The sequence below is a fragment of the Bactrocera latifrons genome, unplaced genomic scaffold (genome assembly GCF_001853355.1).
Source record: "Bactrocera latifrons isolate USDA-ARS-PBARC rearing strain unplaced genomic scaffold, ASM185335v1 scaffold_950, whole genome shotgun sequence".
Classification (NCBI taxonomy): domain Eukaryota; kingdom Metazoa; phylum Arthropoda; class Insecta; order Diptera; family Tephritidae; genus Bactrocera; species Bactrocera latifrons.
The window spans coordinates 21,114-45,242 of NW_017537657.1; the positions used below are offsets into that span (position 1 = coordinate 21,114).

General features: G+C 37.2%; 1 protein-coding gene across 1 annotated transcript in view; it reads right to left on the minus strand.

Moving 5' to 3' along the window:
• The window catches only part of LOC108977786 (protein CEPU-1-like), a gene marked incomplete at its 3' end in the record, with an annotated part of 46,930 nt that overhangs the window by 9,021 nt on the left and 13,780 nt on the right, over positions 1-24,129 (minus strand). The window contains exons 2-5 of the mRNA XM_018947692.1: positions 22,210-22,307; positions 16,779-16,986; positions 10,840-10,998; positions 1,901-2,029 (exon numbers count right to left, since the gene is read on the minus strand). Coding sequence (XP_018803237.1) covers positions 1,901-2,029; positions 10,840-10,998; positions 16,779-16,986; positions 22,210-22,307 — 594 coding nt within the window. The remainder of the gene's footprint in view (positions 1-1,900; positions 2,030-10,839; positions 10,999-16,778; positions 16,987-22,209; positions 22,308-24,129) is intronic.

Below are 24,129 nucleotides of genomic sequence, written 5' to 3' on the forward strand. Positions count from 1 at the left end.
CATTCAAGGGAACACATTTTTCTACATACTTCTAGCCATGCATTCAAGGGAACACATTTTTCTACATACTTCTAGCCATGTTGCTAGAAATAAATAACCTTACAGATGAAATAAGGTTAACTAAAAATTATAGCAGAAGGGYAGAAGGGTAGCAGAAGCTTAGTGAGCTCTTTGGTTTCACTAGTTGTGTCATTTTTAACTGGTCTATTTGCTCGTGRTGTTCACGAGGTAAAGTTGAGAATCTTACCGTATGCGAGTTGTAGAAGTTGTTGGAAGAAAACAAGTTATGTTCCTAACACTTCTTTCTTGACTCTCAGGCATCTATAAMAACTGCTAAGGATAAAAATATAACGTCCAAGCAGTTATTTAATATAAGCGACAAGCCTTCTTTAGCCTTTCAGAATACTTTGCTTCCGAGTATATTTTTCGTTCCTAGTAATACTGAACTCCTTAACGCAAGATTGTCACTAGTTTTTACAAACATATCAATTAGCGTTAATAAGTGCAAAAGGAGTCCCTGAGCAATAAGTTGCATTACTACATTGACCGATATTTAGTATGATAATAGTATTGGAGATAGGTGTAGTATTGACCCGATTTTAATTTTTGTGTGGCATAACTGCATATTATTAAGATAAGAAGTACCGCCAACCCATTAGGAACATGGTAAATAAATATAAAAAATTACGAATAGAGTGCTGGGGAAGCTGCTAGGCGAATAATTTGAATTTTTTTGCATTAAGTATTAAGTATGTAGGCTGTTCACTACATATTACTCGGAAGGTAGAAATCCCACAACAGTGCCATTCAAAGATAACATAAACGATGTGTGTCTAAATGATCCAGATTTAAAAATAATGATATTTGTTTGAATTGTATGCCTCAAATAGTGAAGGCTGTTAACCTTCCTATACCCGCGCCAAATGTTTTAACACCTATACCCGCGCACGGTGTGACAGACCGTGACTTTGACTCCTCTTACCTTGTTATTTTTCTATAAAACCGTTTATATTTTTTTATTTTATAGGAAATATAGGATGTAATAAAACAAAAAATAGCAATTGTTAACATAAATTATTTATTACTTTAATTGTTATCAGTCTTTCCAAAACAGCCTAAAAAAAATATTTACGAAAAACTGTTTCGTCGGTCTCACAGACATGTGCGCGGGTATAGGAAGGTTAATAAAAATAAAGCTTTGTCAACCAAATACTAAAAAAATCGAAGTTTTTCTCAATTTTATGAAAAGACCATATTTCAAATAAATATTATACAAAAAATTGCATTCACAAATCGAAATAATTGTTGATTGATTTGACTCTAAAAGCAAAATTATGAATAACTGCCCGTGTTTCTAATGGGTTGGAGAGGTACTGTAGATAGATATGCATCCGGATTTCAACTCGTCTCTTCATCCTAATCATTTATATGTATTTATATAATATAGACCTATAGCTCTGTAGTAACATATTGCAAGAGTATAAAAAGCGTTGACATCGGTTGCACCGAAGCAATAATACACTTCGCAAATACTTTACTCTTTACAACAAATTTGTTTCGATCGGTCAGTTTGCATGGTAGCCACTAATGTAAACCTTTTTGAACGAAAAAAGTATTTGTGCATAATTTCAGATAGACATCTCGAAAATTGAGAGACATGGCTATATCTACTCAGTTCGCCAATCTGATTATTTATATATTTATTAAAGAGCCGTTATTTCCTTCTTGGTATTACAAACTTCGTGACTAAATTAATATAGCGCGCTTAGGGTATAATGAAGGAATTGATTGAGGAAGTCTTTGAGAGTCATATATGAAAATTCATTACCATATTGTTTCATGGCCTTTCCTTAAGCAAGTTTAAATGATAATTTAATTTAGTATATACTCGTATACTTACAGTGCACAATCAACATTACGCGCTTGCTGACCGTTGGCGGAATGCCATTCGAGGCGATGCATAAATATGCACCCATATTAAGGCGTTGTACTTTAGTGATCGTCAGGTAGGAGCCATTGTAGGCCATGACTGGAAAGATATCTATAAGAAAAGAATATGTGTTTTAAAATATAAACGTCTATAAATTAATTTTAAATTCAGGAGCAAGGAATATTAAATGTATATTTATAGAAGATAAGTATTTATTGAGATTTTGGTCAGATAGATACTTTTAGTTATAAATAGGTCGATTTGTTTATTATTTGAGGTTAATGGGATATATTTATGCATCTGGGTAAGTAGTTACAGTTGTAGCACTATATCCAATTCGTAGTCTTGCATCCCCGCCGCGCACCCTGGAAATGTGAGTAACCCTTATGTAAGATGCGGTAGCCAACGGTTGTAGAGAATGAGGTCCCGGCTAAAAGAGAGGAAGCTTCAGCGGAGTTACTTTGACAAATTCGGTTTAAGGGTTTGCTGAAGTCTAATTGCAGTATCTGTTCACCGGATGTATATAAAACTTTATATTACTATAATATATATAATATATACGTATAAATCAATGGGAAGGCGGTTGATGTCCTCGTTAGTAAAGGCAGACATCATCGACGTTCAAGAAATACAATGGACASGATAAGGACGGAGACGAGTAGATCTTTGTGACATCGGAGCGCAAATTTGGTGTGGGATTCCAGGATAGAATTAGTCGTCGAGTCTTGGCATTCMCTCCGGTTGATGAGCGTTTAACAACAAACCATTCCAGAGTACAATTTTTCACCCACGCATCGATGAAAAAGAAGGACGATATGACGAAAAAAGCCTTTTATGAGCGGTTGGAGCGCGCTTATGACAACTATCCCCAGAATGGGCAAAGAATTTATCTTTGGTACAAGAGTTGTAAAGTTCAGCTTCCATGGCGAAATTTCTGCCAGTGGGTGGAAGCTGATCGACTTTGCAGTGGCACGAAATATGGTTGTATGTAGTACTAGATTCCAGCACAAAAAATTCATCAATCTACTTGGCTGTCTTCAGATCAAAAAGCCCCTAACCAGATCAATCATGTTGTGATAGATGGAAGACACGTCTTCAGTGTTCTTTTTCCTTGTCGGGTCAATATCTTCTTGTAGCGAAGGTACCTGCCCACTTATGTATAGCAAAGCACGACCATCAACAAGTACAGGGAAGGTACGACACCGAGAAGCTATTATCACAACCGACAGCGAAACGGGCTTCGACTTGACTTACACCCCTGCTCTCTCTCATCACCAATAACACCAAATAACACCTGGAAWGGAAAGGAGTATTATTTCGCAGTGAAGAGAACTCAGACAGACAGCCTTCCTTCACGACCGATAAAAAAAACGAGAGTGGTGGAATAAATACATAGAGTTGAAGAGGAAACCGAGACGCATACGCTGACAAACAAAGAAAGAGGCAGATATGTATGAGTATGAAGAACTTGACAAGCTGCCCGRCAGGAATTGTGCTGAAAAATTCTATGAAACGATGCTAATGTTCAGGCAATACTAAATTTATGGAGGGAACGCTACTCCATCCTGCTGAACAAACCTTCTTCCAAAATCTCTGACTATGGAATAATGTTCCATTGCCCGACTATGATGACCTTCGAAGATTACACACATTCCTTAACTAGACTATTAACTACAGGTACAAATGAAGTACTTTCGTTTTATATAGGATTTCTAAACCTGCAATTGATTTAATTGAAATACAAAATATATTAACAAATTTTCATTGAAATCAGTTCCTTCAGACCTTAATTATATTTAATATATACTCACTGGTGCATTTGAAATTGAATGCCTGCTGAAACTACCGAAATTTGTTTCAATATTCATAGAACTTTTCAACTAAAATTAAAAATTAATTTCGTTTTGAATTACAATGCATGCTCTGCAATTGGGATGCGTATCCTTGCAAAATATATGTCATAAATTTGCATCCAATAAAAATGAAAAGTAATTTTGCTAATGGCGTTCGTGGTTTTCATTTCAGTCATATGGTTTACGTAGGGAAATCAATGAAAAAACGCGCAATTTCGTACAGAATACAATTTTGTTGCAATGTACAGTTTCACAATATTTAAATTTCAGGGACAACTTTTGAGAATTAAAAATATACGCCTTTCCTATCTTTAGAGAASTGAAACGACTTTCAAAAGCTTCCTTTTAATGACATAGTGCTCCAAGATAATATAGTATAAGTAACGAAGTTAGAGAAACTATGAAAATATTTCTAAAGGAAGTTTTTTAGATTTGGGAATTTCGAAAAAATATCATAAGATACAAATAATTTAATTTTATTGTCAAGAATTTAGCGTTTCAGTATCATAAGAATATTTACCAACTTCTAACACAGGAAAATATAGTTGTAAATAATAGGTTTAGTTAAAAGTAATTATTTCATAATTTTTAAATTATTTAGAAGGTTTTATTTAGTAATAGCTGCGGGGTCAGCCGTTGTTCTKCGTGAATTATGGGTTTTGAATCGAAAAGACAAACATTCATATTGTGTTAATAATCATTTATTTGCGATTTTTCTCAATATTTTTCATTTRATAGACGCGTCGCAATCAGATTGTGAAACATCACAACGGCATATCCAACTATGAGACGCAAATGATGGCTTGGCTTCCACTGGATAATTCACGGTGTCGTCTTCAGTGTCAAGACGATCAGTCGATTTTAATCTTCCAATTTAARTCAACAACATCGGTATTTGTGGCAGCTAACATTGTGCGGARGAGGATGGAGTCATGCGCTGGGTTTGTACCCCGCAACGTAAAAATAACCACCTACCATAAAAGGAAACAACAAGCCTCGCATGAGTGAACCCCTTTATGATTTGAGGGCATGCACTTGGAATGACCGCTGGTTGATATCTTCATTAAAGTGAAGGCTGGCATCACCGTCGTCCAAGAAATGAGATGGACGAGATAAGGACAGAGACGAGTAGGTCCTTGTGGCATTTACTACAGTGACCATATAGCACAAGTTTGGTGTGGGATTCGTAGTGGGAGAGAGACTCGTCGCCGAGTACTATTCGCCGGGGCCCGAAATATGGTTATCTGTAGTACTAGATTCCAGCATAAGAAGATACATCAAGCTACCTGGTTATCTCCGGATCGAAAAACCACCAACCAGATCGATCATGTTGTGATAGACGGAAGATACGTCTCCAGTGTTTTAGATGTGCGTGCACTGCGAGGTCCTAACATCGACTCGGACCACTATCTTGTTGCAGCCAAGATTCGCACCCACCTCTGTGCAGCAAAAAACGCCATCAAACACAAGGAATGTTCGACGTCGAGAAGCTGCAATCACAACCGACAACCGAATGATATTCTACTCGGCTTGCACTCCTGCTCTCTGAGAGCACTTGTCAACAACTCGGCATAAGGGAACTGTGGGACGGCAGTTCAAACTCCTTACGTAAAGCTGCAACCAAAACCATTGGTTTTCGGAAAGTGCAAAAGAACAGCTGGTACGACGAGGAGTGCCGTGTCGCTACGGAGAGAAAACAGGCTGCCTACCTCGCAACGTTACGATCGACCACAACACGTGCGGGATGTGATAGATACCGAGAATTGAAGAGGGAAGCGAGACGCATTTACAGACAGAAAAAGAAAGAGGCCGAAATGCGTGAGTACGAAGAGCTTGATTAGCTGGCCGACAGGGGTAATGCTCGAAAATTGTACGAAAAAATTCGGCGACTTACAGGAGGTTTCAAGACCGGAGCATACTCTTGTARAACCSCCAAAGGTGATCTAGCTACCGATGCCCAAAGCAGACTTAAACAAAGGAGGGAACACTTCTCCAGCCTRCTGAATGGCAGTGAACGCACAACGCCAGGAGAAAGCGAACCCGATTCCCCAAACGATGACGATAGAGCAGACGTTCCATTGTCCGACCATAAAGAAGTTCGARTAGCAATTACCCGAATGAAGAACAACAAAGCGGCGGGAACCGATGGACATGCCCAACGATTTGAATTTATGTGTGCTATGCCCAATCCACAAAAAACTAGACCTCACAATCTGCGCCAACTACCGTGAAATAAGCCTCCTCAACATTGGTTCTATCGAGTGTAATGTGTGAAATCTTAAAGCCCACCGTCAACAAACTGATTGGACTTTATCAGTGTGGCTTCAGACCTAGAAAATCAACAACCGGGCCTCTACACCCGCGCCGTTAGTTCTGCTTTCTCCAGACTGGACAATTAAGCAAAACAAATTGGTCTGACGGAGAACGAGGGCAACAAGGGTGAACAAATGATGAGTCAACGTTGCGAGTTTTCGAGAGAAAAGTTATACAAAAGATTTATGGTTATTTGCGCGTTGGCCACGGCGAATATCGCATTCGATGGAACGATGAGCTGTACGAGATATATGTCGACATTGACATAGTTCAGCGAATTAAAAGACAACGGCTACGCTGGCTAGGTCATGTTGKCCAAATGGACGAAAACACTCCAGCGCTGAAAGTATTCGATGCTCTACCCCCCGGGGGAAGCAAATCAAGAGGAAGACCTCCACTCCGTTGGAAGGACCTGGTGGAGAAGGACCTGGCTACGCTTGGATTATCCAGTTAGTGCCACGTAGCGAAAAGAAGAAACGACTGGCGCGCTGTTGTTAACTCGGCTATAATCGCGTAAGCGGTGTCTACGCCAATTAAGAAGAAGGACATTTCGCGTGCACTCAAGGAATCGTACTTACGATAATTTGGTCAATGTTCGTATAAACATTCCATCTTCATCCTGCACGGCATATGGAATTGATATCAAACCACAGGAAGTATTAACCGGTATTGACCCATTTCCAATTCTTAGCGCATACGATRTAAAATGTCTTCGACAATGAAATTTTTGGTCGTATCCCATAATTGATAAAATGATCAAATTTTCCGACTTTGCCTGACTAAAAGCAAATGGTTTTTTTATATCCAAACATTCCGCGATTCCCAGAGAACAACCTCTAAAAATTCCATCAAGATTGGTGCAGTCGTTCTCTTACCGTTACTARCCAACAAGCATTCATTTTTATTAAACGTTTGTATGTGAAAAACAAAAGAGCTCTTTCTATGGCTTTTCCGGTAATTATTCGAATTCGAATCGCCGTAARACCCATCGTTGAACCTCAACAAACATTTARAAGAAAGAATTGACCAAATTGGTGCAGGCGTTGATGAGTTATGCGCTTAGCAACAYATTTTGCGATTCATTTTTATATATAAGGTTTTTAGAATGGTCTTATTTTGGTCATACATATATGCAWGGGTTCTTTCGGTAAGTTGTTGCCATTTTAAAGGTGATTTTTACAATACCGGTTTCAGAGAAAATCTTGTCTCCTTGACATTTTAAAAGAAATACTTCTTGACTGTTGGAAATGTTGCCAATAAGTTGGTTGCATAAAAATCTTCTTAGTAAGAGCACGGAGCTTCGGGCAAATCACAAACAAAGAGAAACACAGATTAAAAGAGTCATACTACTACGAGCAAAAAATAGTAAGACTTTGTTCATAGCTTGAAAATTCCTAATATATTCATCAGTCTCTGTCGTCCCCTCAATTCAATCCCTTCGGCCACACTTGTGCCAACCAATCCAATCCTCCGAACAATTGTCAAAACAAATTTCCAAATTAGCGTTCAATGCGGGTACCCRTTCCCGTTTAACGGCTTCAATTGACTTAAAACGGTTTCCTCGGAAMGGCCGTTTAAGTTTGCTGAATAGCCAGAAATAACGCGGAGCTAAAAAAGCCGAAAACGATAGTGCGACACGTTGCGTTGAAAATTGTGCGATAAACTTACTAAGAATCAATTCAGTGTGCGATGGTGCACCATTGTGGTACAAAAATCAAGAGTTTTCAGCCCATAAGCCCGGCCTCTTAAATAGTATTCCTTGTTGACAGTTTGGTCAGTCGGAAAGAATCCAAAGTTCAAACATTTCGATAACCTAAGAAAACTGTCAACATAATATTCATTTTTGACATGTATGTCATTTTTGGGCTATGGCTCACCTTTGCCACCTATTTGTAAAGGCAGATACAAATATCCGTAACACGACTCTACAAAAAAAATTTCGTTCTTTGTCCTAAAGTTTACTTTATGATTTTTTGATTAATTATAAAAAAACGGTAAGAAAATACCATTTTTTCGTATAAGTTTGCTTTTGTAAAAGTTATAGTAATAATATTATATTTGGGGTTTATTAAGAGATAGTAGATGTGTGGGCAATTTATTAAAGTTCGAGATATAAAATATGAACTAAAAGCATCTCACGTTCTCTGTGAAGCCTACGAAGTATATTTTGACTGCCTTGTTCGGAATCAAGACAAGACATGGGCTCCACATGCTGCTTGTAGTTATTGTAAAAGATGTTTGGAAGGTAAAGACATTTTCAATAAACGGTGAATTAAATAAAATAGACATATTAATTTCTATTTTTATATGTTAGGTTGGTATCGGGGTGAGAAAAGGTTTATGAAATTTCCAATACCAAGAATCTGGCGAGAACCAAAAGATCACGTTAACGACTGCTACTTTGGCATTGTGAATCCGAGTAAAAGGCGTAGAGGTAAAAATGCAAAAGCTATCGAATATTCTGACYTTGAATCTTCTTCTGCTCCAGTTTCACACGATTTGACACGACCTGTACCTGAGCCACCGATAAAATTATCGCAAAATAGTAGCTTATCTCTTAGTCCTCATAAAAGTAATTAGGATAAGGAACTTTTACCGACACCAGAACAACCAAAACCTCATTTCGTCACCACAGAAGATTTTAATGATTTSATTAGAGATTTAAATTTGCCAAAAAGTAAAGCAGAGCTTTTAGGCTTTCGCTTAAAACAGTGGAATTTGCTTGATGATGTTAATATTATATTACGGATCAGTGGACTAGGTATGAAACATTCTCAACATTTTTCACAAAAGAAAATGGACTTTGATTTTGGAAATAAATTTCCATCTCTTCCAATCGCTCACTCAGTATATCTTAAAGAAAATTATGAAAGTGTTAAAATTTTGCTCGAATCTGTAAAGTATTGTGAGTATTCGTGATATTTGTGCTTATGGGATAGTATAGCGGATGCTACGCATTATACTCAACGGTCCTGACCTGAAAGAACAGAACTTTGTATCGGAAAAGAAAACGTAAAATTTGAGACAATTGTTGAAGCAGAAAAAGAGTTATTGCCGCTTCTGCATATTAAGTTAGGGTTGATGAAAAAATTTGTTAAAAAACTGGATCAAACCTCAGAAGCTTTTGAATATTTAAACAAGTTTTTCCCGAAGTTATCCGAAGCAAAGGTTAAAGCCGGGGTTTTTTTTTTTTTTTTGGTTAGCACATCAGACAGATTTTCCTACATTGCTGGATCGTATTCAAAAAGCGAGTTGGAACAGTTTCAAAGCAGTCGTTTCTGGATTCTGAGGAAATAACAAAGCCGAAAACTACGAAAACCTAGTTGAAAATATGCTAAAAARTTTTGAGGCCATGGGCTGCAGAATGTCATTAAAAGTACATATGCTGCATGYTCATTTAGATAAATTCAAAAACAACATGGGAGCGTATTCAGAAGAGCAAGGAGAACGTTTTCACCAGGAYATTRTGAGTTTCGAACAACGTTATCAAGGTCAATACAATGAAAACATGATGGGAGACTATATTTGTTTATTAAGAGATAGTACCTGTGAATACAAAAAAAGTAAAGGTGTGCACTTTTAAGTTGCTTTTTACTTTTTTGTTAGTTATTTTGATAGTAAAACTTAATTAAAATGTTTCTTTAAGTGATMATTTTCAATCAAAAATTAAAACCACATATTTTAAAAAATATCGTTAAAACGGTGTCCTAAATAAAAAAGTGAATCATGGCATATATTTTTTTTCGACTGATTAAGATCTAAACAATGGAAAATTACTGCTTTAAAGTTATGGTAAAATTTTGTGTTGATCCAACATTCCAACGATGCCAGTAAGATCTYTGACTATTAACCGTTTATTCTGATGCATTCGTTCCTTTGCTTTGATTGACGAGCTGATCATCAGTTGATGGTGATGACCGTCCTGGCCGTGGTTCATCCTCAACGTATTCTCAATTCCTTTGAACAATTTCTAGTAAACAAAAACATTTTCTGAAGATAATTATTTGTTGAAATTTGTTTCTGCACACAAAATTTAGCGGAAGTTCGTAAAAATAGCCGTGCATTCGGTACTTCCACAAGACAAGCATATACTAAACACTAATAACTATTTTGATGTGACAAATGTCACATACCAACTAGAACAAAATGATTCCACGAATGCGTTTTTGYGCGAAATTTAAAATTAAAAGTCTTACTATTTTTTGCCATTTTTAATAATGGTTGCATGATGTATGAAAACAAATCTTAAAGAATCAATTTTTTCAAACGGAAAATACCACTCTAGTCTTGAACATAGCAAAGCCTTAGAGRAATGGTAAATGAGTTTCAAAAATTCAAGGGAGGTTCAAGCAGTTGCCATAATGAAGTTAAATATTAGGCACCGGTTTGCTTTAAGTGGTGTGGTTTTCTATAAATATTCTCAAATTCTTGTCTACCATCAWATGTTGATTGAAATGGTGAAATCTTGACATAGCTGCGGTGAGTATAGTTCCATCACCTTTTGTATATATTTGATTTAAATTCAGAATAAAACTAAAAGGAACACTTGAGGATTGAGGATGAAACATTTTTGTGTATATCACGTTAAGCCTACATTTATATTTTCTTTATTAGATTCAGAATATTTTGGGCATCTACCATTTCATTTCATCGAGTTCATCATAATTGATTCAAATGTTCTTCACATCATGTAGAAAGTTACTCAAAATATATTTACAAGAAATATTCATATTCTTTACTCACCTTCGGTATTGTTAGGCAGCGGTATGGGCTCGCCACCTTCACGGCGCCACGTTATTGTCGGTGTTGGTGAGCCAACTGCTGCACATTTCAGCGTTACGTTAGCGCCCTCTCGTATCACCATATCCGTGCTGGTGGGATAATCGAGGATATCGGGTGGAACTGTTTACGCGAAAAGCGAATACCGTAACAGCAGCGAAACAAATAAAACAGTAATGTACCAAACAATCAGAATTGTAATGTTGATGTAGCATTGTATGGCGCTGAACGGCAGTGGCACGATGTTCATAATCATTGCAGTATTGTCCAGCGAATGTCATGGCCGACATCATCAAGATGTATCATTCGGAGTGTTGTTTTTCGCAAACGGCAAGAACAAGAATTTCGCAATTGAAAAAAAGAATAGAAGAGCACATATGTTTTGTTAGTAAAATATTATATATAAATATAGTCAATATAAATAGTATATCTTCTAGATATGGTAACTAGTTAACTGTAAAAWAAATCGGATTATGTTTTAATACTATTCTAATGATATTGTTTACTTCGTAAATACTGTGTWATGTAGCATTACCTATCGATCATATTATATACAAAGTGTACTCAATATGGAGGATGGAGTCATGTGTTCACGCAAGTGAGGARAGTTCTCTGATATCCGTTCACTAGGGAATGGCCAGAAACAATTCTTTTACATAAGRCTCAAGCAGCCCACGACTTTCGGTCCTTGACCAAGTATCCTCTGGRTAGCCTAAGAACATCCGTTTGAAGGCGAGCTAAAGTGAGAAGGCGAAACATCCCCTGCATAGGGTTGTCCGCTGGGTTTGGGACYCGCCACGTAAAAAAAACACCCCCAATGAAAAAGCAACAACAGCCTCGAATGAGAGACCCCACTTTTGATGACGACCATGGCAAACGAAATAAGGACTATGAATTGAGGGCATGCGCCTGGAATGTCCGGTCCCTTAATTGGGAAGGTGCCGCTGCCCAGCTGGTTGATGTCCTCGTAAAAACAAAGGCTGACATCACCGCCGTCCAAGTAATGCGATGGACGGGACAAGGACGGAGACGAGTGGTCTTTGTGGGAGAGAGACTCCGTCGCCGAGTACTATCATTMACTCCGGTGAATGAACATCTAGCMACAATCCGCGTCAAAGCGAGGTTCTTCAACATATCGCTAATTTGCGCCCACGCCGGGGCCCTTAATATGGTTATCTGTAGTACTAGATTTCAATATAAGAAGATACATCAAGCTACCTGGCTGCCTCCGGATCGAAAAACCACCAACCAGATTGATCATGTTGTGATAGACGGAAGACTCGTCTCCAGTGTTTTAGATGTGCRAGGTCCTAACATCGACTCAGACCACTATTTTGTTGCAGCCCAGATTTGCACCCGCGTCTGTGCAGCAAAAAACGCACGCCAACAAACACAAATAAGGGTCGAMGTCGAGAAGCTGCAATCAGAACAGACAGCCGAACAATTTTCTACTCGGCTTGCAATCCTGCTCTCTGAGAGCACTCGTCAGCAACTCGGTATWAGGAAACTGTGGGAAGGTTTCAAGACCGGAGCATACTCTTATAGAACCCTCAAAGGTTATCTAGTCAGCGATGCCCAGAGCATACTTAAATTATRGAGGGAACACTTCTCCAGCCTGCTGMATGGCCGTGACCGCACAACKGCAGGAGAAGACAAGCCCGATTCCCCAATCGATGACGATGAAGCAGACGTTCTATTCCCCGACCAGGAAGAAGTTCGAATAGTAATTACCCGCCTGAAGAACAGCAAAAATTGGCGGGGGCCAATGGATTGCCGGCCGAGCTATTCAAACACGGCGCTGGACGAAGGCATGCTCAACGAGGAGAGCAAAAAGGTGAAAGAAGCTGCCTTTATGCCGCGATGTCTGAATTTGGTATCCCCGCAAAACTAACACGGCTATGTAAGCTGACATTGAGCAACACCAAAAACTGCGTCAGAAACGGGAAGGACCTCTCCGAGCCGTTCGATACCAAACGAAGTTTCAGACAAGACGATTCCTTATCGTGCGACTTTTTCAACCTGCTTCTGGAGAAAATAGTTCGAGCTGCAGAACTAAATACAGAAGGTACCATCTTCTATAAGAGTGTACAGCTGCTGGCGTATGCCGATGATATTGATATCATTGACTTCAATATCCGCGCCCTTAGTTTTGCTTTTTCTCCAGACTGGACAAGGAAGCAAAACAAATGGGCTCGGCAGTGAAGGAGGGCAAGACGAAATATCTCCTGTCATCAAACAAACAGTCGTCGCACTCGCGACTTGGCACTCACCTCACTTTTGACAGTCATAGCTTTGAAGTTGTAGATAATTTCGTCTACCTTGGAAGCAGCGTAAACATCACCAACTATGTCAGCCYAGAAATCCAACGCAGGATAACTCTTGACAACAGGTGTTACTTCGGACTGAGTTGGCAACTGAGAAGAAAAGTCCTCTCTCGACAAAACAAAAACCAAACTCTATAAGTCACTCATAATTCCCGTCCTTCTATATAGTRCATAGGCTTGAACGATGACAACAACGGATGAGTCGACTTTGCGAGTTTTCGAGAGAAAAGTTCTGCGAAAGATTTATTTTCCCTTGCGCGTTGGACACGGCGAATATCGCATTCGATGGAACGATGAGCTGTACGAAATTTATGTCGACATTGACATAGTTCAGCGAATTAAAAGGCAAGGGCTACGCTGGCTAGGTCATGTTCTCCAAATGGGCGAAAACACTCCAGCGCTGAAAGAATTCTACGCAGTACCCGCCGGGGGAAGCAGAGGATGAGRAAGATCTSCGCTCCGTTGGAAGGACCAAGTGGAGAAGGACCTGGCTTYACTTGAAATATCTAATTGGCGCCATTGTTAACTCGGCTATAATCGCGGAAGCGGTGACTACGYCAATTAAAAAGAAGACACTCAATATATAATATCATAACTAGGGATTCATATCATAATTATAATCAATTACACATTTAATTTCAATTCGAGAATGATATTTAAAAAAAATTATAATTTGCTAAGTTGGTAGACTATCAATAATTACTGTGTCAAATATTGGCGCGGTCTGTCAACCAGTATGTTATATCAAAAACACAAGCATATTAAAGCCTTCATATACGATCGAAAAATCGTTGAGGACATGCCCAGTTCTGGACTATCTTTGATATCTTTAGCTGATGAAAATTTTAAAGGAATATGTGCTTGAGTGTTCAGTCAAGTGTTAGAGAAATGGCAAGGAAGCATTTCTCGMGAGATCGTTCAAGTAATTTTKGTAGATATTTTGGGTATAATATAGTTTTTGCTTTGCTCGACATGTCCGGATAAAGCTGAATTTTTTTTCCAAAAGTGTACCTGTCTTGTCTCTTTTCGATATTCTTTAACGCGGGAGTCCCGTTCCCAATAATATGSAGAGCATTATAACTGCCGAGGAGACATGGGTTTATGAGAATKACTTGCAAGCAAGTCAACAATCATCGAAATGGAGGGGAAAACCGCGCCAAAGCSGCTCAAAACTCAAAGTGATACCTTAGAGCAACAATTTCCTTAAAGTTTTACTTCATAACATTATTTGTGTTTGATTCTTATTCTGTACAGACAATGAAATACTTAGGTGGAAAATGTGTATATTAAATAGAAAAGTTTGTGGTTGGTTTTTTTCGTTTCAGCAGTATATGTGCAGGAATATCGCGTGTTATGTACCAAGTAAGGTTGAAGACGGCCATGCAGTACCTTAGAGGCTGATTTAAGARTACTTAAGTAATCGGATCGGTTCCAGATTTTTATCGGGATAAAAACTGTTAACTCGGTAACAATTAACGAAATTACATCATAAATGTTTTCTGCCGCTAAATAGCACCATCARTAAGATATTACCATAACCCATTTAGCTGCGAATCATCCCTTTTCATACTGATAAGAAGGTATCGAAAGGATTAGTTCACAGCAAATTTAGTGCATATAGAACTTATATACTATGAGCTATACACATATTATACTACACATAATACATTACTAGTGACGTAGGACTAAGAGAAGCTACTGAAAAGAGTTATGAAAGAATTAATAGTTTTTTTCATTACGAGATAAAAGTTCCCTCGTATAAAATTCTTAGTTTAATATTTAACGCATATWCAAGTTTAAAGCAATTATCTCATATATTCTAATGAAGTACGATTTAATTTTTCTAGTGTGAAATATAAAAATTTTAAGGAAATTCTGGAACTTGAACAACTAGGCGTTATTCGCGCATTCCCAAGTTGTCGTATACGTAACCTTTTCAAATATTGGTTGTACCGCCTGAATATATACGAAATATCATGCGATTTTTGAAAAAATCACCAGCAATAAAACTACTAAGAASAATAAATGTTAATTGAGAGCTTATACTGTGCAAAACAATGTATCGAAAATRTAGACGAAACATGGCTCTTGTTATCTGCTACTATGAAACTAATTACTAAAACATATAAAAACAAGAAAAAATGTTAAATTTGTCTGCATCGAAGCTAATATACCCTTCACAGGCACATTTTTTTTAGTGTACAGTTTGTATGAAAGCTACATATATGCTTTAGTAATCCGATGTAAACAATTTCTTCGGGTGTTACATTATTTCTATGAACAATTACTCATACCAAAATTCGGGAAGATATATCGCCAAATGAAAAAGTTTCCCATGCAAGCTCTTGATTCCGATCATTCAGTTTGTATGGAAGCTATATGCTATAGTAATCCGATCTGAACAATTTCTTCGTATATTACATTATTATCTTAGAAAATAACCCGTGCCAACTTTTATGAAGATTCATTGTCAAATGTGAAAGTTTTCCATACAAAAACTTGATTCCGATCGTTCAGTTTGTATGGCAAATGAGCAGCTTCTTGAAGAGATTTCAAAAACATATTTTAAAAACTGAGAGACTAGTTCGTATATATACAGACAGAGGGGCATGGCTAAATCGACTCAGCTCAACATACTGATAATTTAAATATATACTTTATAGAGGCTCCGACGCCGACATGCCATCTAACATCCCATAACAGTTTCCATTATGAGAGAGAACAGTCCTGTAAACTAATAGTTAATTAAAAAGTTGATCTCAACAGAGATCCAAAGTTAGAGTACTTATTATATAATTTTGTGTATTTATTAGACCAGTAGCAAAAGCGTCAAGCTTCCTCGTGTTAAAGTTGTTATTGTAACTTATCATAGTGGAATCGCTTGAAACTGCAAAGTAATAAGCYTAACTGAAACACTTCCTTTAGTCTAATCAGACTAGGAACGAGTCRGTGCTCCGCTGCCTTTATGTATTATATAGCCAGGTCTGTGGACTTCGTGCGAATTCCTTCTGTTCCTGAGTAAAACGCAAGAGGTTCATGGATTGGTTCTTGGTTAACAACCAAAACGTTTGTGCGGCTGTGAGATGCTTTTCGATCAAAATATAACTTAGAAGGYCCCTTTAACTACCTGCTCTTATCAAAGTTAGCTCGCCGCAATTATAAATGTTCTGAATAGACACTGTCTAATAGGCTCACATATCTCATATCACTGTAGAAATTTGTGGTCAACTCAAAACACATCGGTGGTCTGCGAAGATCCACTGATTAATATTTAGGAATCTTGGGTGCCCCAAGAACCGAAATTTACCTTTATATAAGTGAGATCTAAAAGTRTCGATTGCACGAAGATCAACTTTAACTTAATTTACCCTAATCAATGTACTGAAAATAAGTTTTTRGTAGTCGCAAGAAGGTGCTGTAATTGCCGATATGAGATGGTCTTTTGGAATCATAGTAGATATAGACAACACAGCGGCTCACCTTTTCTATCCAAGTGCGATCATKCTTGACTTCACGAATATCAATATCTCATATTATAATATACAAACATTTTGACTCAATTAAGTTTATCGTACACACCCACAACATCCAGGTAACCAACTTGACTTTTCATCGGATCCGTATTGACCTGGCACATATACCAGCCTTTGTCCGCTTCCTTGACRTCACGTATTCTTAATATCCAAGCACGTTTATCAGCATGGGTTATGCTCATTCTGTTGTTTTTCGTTATAACGTGATTTTGTATCGTCAGTATTGTTTGTGTGTCGACGCGCAGCCACGCAATCTAGGCGATGCCCCGAAATAATCATATGACGCACAAGAATGCGGGGGTGTGTGTTTATGAATTTATAAAGCATAATGCGAGACGTGTCAACCCGTTCGACACAACCCATTCATTTTCATATTAGCAGATAATACATAGGTCGCAAGACGAACGCATTCATATGCACGTTCGGTCATTAGTTCGTTTTTGTTTATTTGTATTTGCGCATTTTCATTTAGTATAGGTGYGTATAGGTGGGTTGCGTGTGCCGGTTGGATTATATTATATATCCATTGGACGTGCAAGTGATTGTGTTGAATTTTCCACAGAGTTCCACAGGACGTTGGACACATGTGAATGTGTGAAAGTGTATGCGTAGGTTTGTATCAGTAAGGAAGAAAAAGGAAAGAGAGAAGAAAATTCATGTGAAAATTGTTTGTTTACGTTTAGTTAATAGTTGAACGTTTTATTAGCTACTGCTTCGCAGAGTTTGCATACATATAATAAATATTAACATACGGTGATTGCTTGCTGATGTATATACACATATTTAAATACATTTGTAACTTTAAGATATACACCTGATTACTTGCGGCCGTTATGGGTCTATCAATGAATCAGCTAAGAAAGAGTGTGAATACCTTTTTTTGAGGTTAAGGAAGTTAATTAGGAATGGCTTACTTTAAACGGTAAAATTCATTTAAAATCATATGTAAACACAGACCAAGCATATTGTTATCGATTAACATACATATATATATTTTGTATTATTTCTACCCTATTAATAAGACAAGAAAAGCTTAGTGTTGGTTTAAGCGGCACTTGTATTGTGACCACCGGAAGAAAATATTATTTTGGGAGTTGTTGTAGACTGATTGCATAAAACTTTTTTTTAATGAATACATACAAAAAGTTTCAAAAAACTAAATTTAATTTATTGGCTATCTTTAAAGTGGTTAAAAAACTCCAGCACTTCAGCAGCCGTTGCGGTTCTGATCGTAGTTACAATTAAAATGTTTACAAAAACATGATTTTGCTGATCTATTTTTGTATGACAGCTATAAGAAAGAATGGTCTGGTCCGAAAAATTTCTTCAGAAACTCAGAAACTTGACCCTTGTTTTGGATAATCATAATGAACAATCCGTGGAGAATTTCGTGGAGATATTTTGTCGAAAACAAAAGTTTTCCATACTGTAATTTGAGTTTGGTCTTTCAGATTGCGTGGCAACTATATGCTGTAGTGGTACGATCTGGACAATTTCTTCACAACCTATACCGTTGTTTTAGGTAATAATGCATTTCGTGAAGATACCTCGTAAAATAAAAAAATTCTCCATATTAAGAATTCGATTTCGATCGTTCATTTTGTATGCCTACTATTTGCTATAATAGTCTGATATCGATGGTTTTGACATATGAGCAGCTTATTGGGGAGGAAAGGACGCGTGCAAAATTTCAAACTTATATCTCAAAACTTAGAGACTAGTTCACATACATATACATCGAATTTAATTCCCGCGGCGAAGGAAATTGAAGAAAATATATATATTTCTTTATCCGCTAATGCACGGATGAAATAAAACACGTGTGGTTCTCGTGGATTGCCAGATACAAATCAAATCTTTATTTCCACAATACTAATATTTATACATTTTGGTATATTTACTTAAAGCTAAAGCTAAAGCTGAAGTGTAAGCATTAGCTAATGATTGACTCGAGAACAAAGAAAGGGCCAATTACAATATTAGCTGTTTCAGCATATTTCGGTAGAACGTTAAGCGTTCTGTTTAATTCACAATTATTATTGTTATGCCTTCTTGCGAGGGCAAGCGATATCGTTTTGATAAGAATGGATTATTGGATTCAGAACGGAAAAAGCATATCGAATTCTTCAATAATCAAAAACGTTAATTAAGACTTTTAATTTGTGAGATAGTGTAATTGCAAAATGCAAAGATTCAATTTTATTTAATATAAAATAATCAGAGGGGGGAGAGACAAGTTTAAAAAAAATGGTGCATCCTGGTGACATTGATCCTGACTCTCCTGGTGGTCTTAAAAAAAAAAAAAATCAAAAGAAATTCTTAATCAGTATGGATGCTGTTATAGTCCCTAAGTCAGGGAACACGAAAATTTTTTTTTGAAAAATGGCGACTACCTGAAAATTATTTTTTACGCTTTTTTTTTTTTGAAATTCCTGATCTGCTCTTAACATAATTTTAATTTTTAAAAATCCTTTGGAGGATATGTTCTTAAGGGTCTAAACTTTAAATATGTGAAAAAAATCGAATTTTTTAAAATTATAGAGTAGAATATCCCCTTAATGTCAGGGCTTTGTGGCGGTGTTAGCAGATGTTCTGTGTTGAGAAGATGTACATAGCGGGAATCCACATTATAACGATACGATCCGGACGTTGTGGTTAAATATAGATTCACTTTTGACATGCCCATTATTTCATCATTGGACTGTAAATTTTCCTTAAGAGTGGATGCTTATTCATTGCCACGTCTATAAAACGAGACTCCCGGCTCCCTGAGCAGACGGAACCACCGCCATGCTTAGCAGTTGCTTTGACGTTTTTGATATTTAATCCTTCATTTGGTTTCCTCCAGACGAGACCATCCGATCCAAAAATGTTTTATTTGCTTTCGTCACTAAATATTACAGTTTTCCATAAGTCAAAATCTTWAAATTTGTTTATTTATAACAGATATAAGTGGTCTTTTTATGCAGCACGGCCGTGTATATTGTTATTTCCAAGCACTCTACACACTGTTTCATTTGACACTTTGGTTCGAAACGCTGCTTTAAGTTCATCATTTTCTTTTCCCTTACTGTCAATAACTTTGGTCGTCCTCTACCGCCTGCGTTTTCCAAGTTAGCGCCTTCTTTACACTCTTTTACCACACTTTCTATATTTTGACGATATCGACTAACCATATCACGTTTTTATATTTGACGATATTTTGTGAATTTACCTTTATTGTGAAGGTGAAAAACTATTTTTTTCTCAGCAGGAGTTAATTCTTCACCTTTAGTCATTTTTAATGTGTACAAAACCACGATCACAATCGAAATAAATACAACTAAAACTAAATTGAATTCCAATATGTACCAGCAACCATAATATAAAAAAATTATGAAAAAATAGAAAACCAAACAAACTCCACCCAACTAGCAGAATTGAAAACGACAGAAAAATACTTTTGTGAGAACAGAATTTCGCCGAAACGCATATTTTTTGTTTGATGTATACTATATAACGGGACAATATTTATGTTAATGGTTTAATGTTTTTTTCTAAGGAAAATTTGGATAAGTAAACATGCGCACTTAAATAAATGAAATCGCCAACTTTATCCASTGAAAGTTTTAAAAAAGGAATGGTAAGGGTTATGCAAAATGCTTCTRTGATATACTTAGGGGTTTCACAYGGTCTCATAATGTTATAAGTTATAACGRTCCGAAATCATATAATTGAAAATGTATGTAATTGTGTAAACTCATTTTTGTATATAATMCAACAAAGCTTTTTTTAAACAAGTATAAAAATTTATAATTTTAYGATTTTACGATGCTTTATGACAAGTTGTGAGTACCCTAACTGTATATAAAATAAGGGCAAATAAAGGCTGTGTGCGTTCCAGCCGACAATTTTTAATAGCAAAAGTAGTGAGTTTAGTTGTACAKTATTCGGCTACAATACGGATGCAAACAATAGACATAAAATCATAGGCTAGACCAATTAACGCAGTGAACCATCCGCAGTCCGAACCATATCAAATGACGCTGCTGAGGTATTAGCCAGTATGGCACCGATTGACATCCAGTGAGACGAAGTCGCCCRAATATACTATACAACTTCTCAGAGAATTCTACAGCAGCAAAAAGAGAGGAGAAGCCAAAATCATCACAASGTGTCAGCAGCGGTGACAAACTTAATGCAAAGGACGGTAGACTAYAGACAGATTACGGACAAAATTCGTGGATAGATAGACAACATGGGGACCTGGATTTCCATTTGRCCCAAATTCTCAGTTGCCATGGGTATTTTAGAAGCAAATACAAATATCATTATGAGTTTAGTTAGGATAGGATGCTCTAAACACGTACTTTATCATTTCCCTTGGTTTTCAAGTATAAGGAAAATGCTAACTGGAATGACTGCACTTATATACAAATCATCTGTAAAATGAAAASCTGTAAGCGAAGCTTCACTTATAATTATGATATAATAAGATTGGGACATTTACAATAGATAGGGCGTCAGTCGGTCCATATAACAGAGGCGACTTAAATGTCTTTCATGAAGTAATACTTAGTCCACAGATCATGTGGAGAGACATGATATGGGAGTAGGTTAGGCTTAGCGGATTAAAGATCCACACTCCGGCTTACGATGCTTCCCCCTACTATACAAACAAACAAAAAAGAAGAAAAAGTAAGGAAGGGCTAAGTTCGTGTGCAATCGAACATTTTATACTCTGGCAACTGCAAGAATCAAAGCCAGGAAAATATTTAAAGCCATAAWACCAATCATCAGCCGGATGTTCGAAAATCCGAAAATAATTAATATATTGGCCGATATATGCGGTATAAAGTCCCCCCGGAATTTCGAAAATCTTTATATTATGTATATGAAGGCTAAGGAAGTATTGGTGCGATTCAACCCATTTTTGACATACCGACAAACCATTATAGGAGAAGGATTATCAATTAACACTTAGTCCAGTGATCCCCAGATACTCACTCACTCACAAATTATGTTRAGGAAAACTTTTATAGTGACCTACATTTGCGCAGCCAAAGGGTCCATTTGCATAAGGAAATATTCGTAATAATTGTAATATTAGTGATTAGGATTTGTTGTATTATCAGGATATGACTTCGTTGCACACACTTAGGCGTAAGGGTAGGAAAAGGAAAAGAAAAGTAATAATGTAAAACTTGCATTTGATAAGGTTTTGTACAAAGAAGTAAGAGTGATGGGATTTGAATAAACTGAAATTTGTTAACGCATACAGCAATAAAACTTMGTTACAAAAATCCCACAAATATGTTATGTAGTAATTTAACTAATCAAAAATTATTGGGTTTTGGTTTGTCATTTGAATTATTTACCTTTAGTTTGTATAGAAGTAATTCTTATAATCTTTTTCATCCCTTTCATGCAAATGATTCATATATCTTTTTATATATACATATKTATATTCTAACATGTTAACTATTTTAACTACGTACTTTATAGGTTTGCAGATTATCAACAACACATTGCAACACCGCCTCTCGTCCCACTGGTACCGTGACATTCTGTAATGGCTCACCAAATTTTGGTAAATCTGAAAAATGAAAAAGAAATTAAATATTTTCTTACTTGAAAGTATAGTTTATAGAGCTTAGTTAAATCAAAGCGTTCTTTAAGGGGTATTACAGTCCGAAGTAATAAATTTCAGGTAGTTTCACTAGATAAAATGAGCTACCCACAGGGTGGAGTTATTTCCCCCTACTATGACACCTAGTAATAGGTGAGCCCCTTGAGATGCTCACAGCCATAGGTACGCCGATGGGTTAAAACCAACACGTCAAAAACAACCGTTGTCCCTTCTACAAATCGAAAATCTCTCTCGGCTTTGAGGACCCTAACACTTCGWGCCAGGTGGTTGGAGATGTCGAAAGARGTCAAATTTCTTAACATATCATTAGATTCAACCTTAGGGTGGGAAAGGCATGTGGAAATAACACCGTCTAGAGCCTCAAAAGCACTCCTTATATGCAGAGGYATAGCCGGTAAATCTTACGGCTGCAAACCAGGTATCATCAGGTTGCTGTATACCATGATCGTAAGGTTTATTCTCAGTCTTAGGAGAAGACACACCACTGGCCTTCTTTCAAGTGACGACGTTACGAAGAGGGTACACTCCACAAAGAACGGTAAAGTTACTCTCGGCAGAATGGCAGATTAGAGTGATTCAACGCTCGACCTGCTACYGAGGGAAGGCATTCGAGCAGGCATTGCAGGACCGCATACCAAACTATTCAGACCAATGAGATATTTTCCGAGCATCTTTCAAGAAAAATCTTTTGCAATAAGWCAGTGTGCAAAAATCAATGAAACTATCGCAACCAGTGTATCGCTATACTCAGCGATAGTCAAGCGGAGCTTAAAGGGGTAGCCCGCTCTGTGGGGGCTTATAGGTTGATGGGGCCAGATTACATTACAGAGGCGTGGTCATAAAGGAATTGATCGGCACTGAGGACAGAGTGAGGAGAACGATACTGGCAGTAGGCAACATGAACCATGATATTAATGAAAGTTACAACATATCAAGGTTTGGAGATATTATTAAGATCTCCCGATATAACTTTTGTCTCCTTGTCATGCTCTATACTACCGGTTTTGTGGCATAGAACTGGAAGTTCCCAAACACATATTCTACAGTGCCAAGCAATTTGTAGAAGAATGMTCAAGGCCCTTGGCTTCTTTCATCGATTCCATCGCGCCCAGAAAGCTTCTAAAAGTTTTCAGAGAACTGGAGAGGTCACAACAGGCCACGGATCGCACTGCAAAAGCTCTATTATTTTCCTTCTATCTAAACCCACAGTTTTAAGCCTCCTAAAAATCTGTACGCAAAATATAAATATATATACATATAGTTACCGACATATCTAGAATAAAGTCGAAATGTTTGTAGCTAGGGAAAAGTTAGCTTACAAAATTATACGAGTATGTACAGAGAAGATGGGTTTCCAACTCGTGAACACGCCACGTATATTTGACCGTGTGAAAAACATAGCATTTCCAGATTTTTGCCATACTCCTCTACCGACTRTCCTTGTGTCCTGTTGATGGTMATCGATAGAGCAATTTTCACTGGAAACTGAATACGTTTGAACTGAAATGGATGTCCCCATGTATTCGATCAGCCGGCTTGCAGTATACAGTTTCGGCGCATGAAGATTTTGAAACATAATAATGACAGATCCAACTTTGAGATGCAAATGATGCTGTGTCATACCAAACCTCGAAATTCCACTTGCTAACTCACGGCTTCATCTTCATTGTCAAGACGATCGATCGATTTGTGTGAGCACAAACCTCCCGGAATTTAACTTTGAATCTTCCAGTTTAAGTAACTAACATCGGTATTTTTGGCAGCTAAA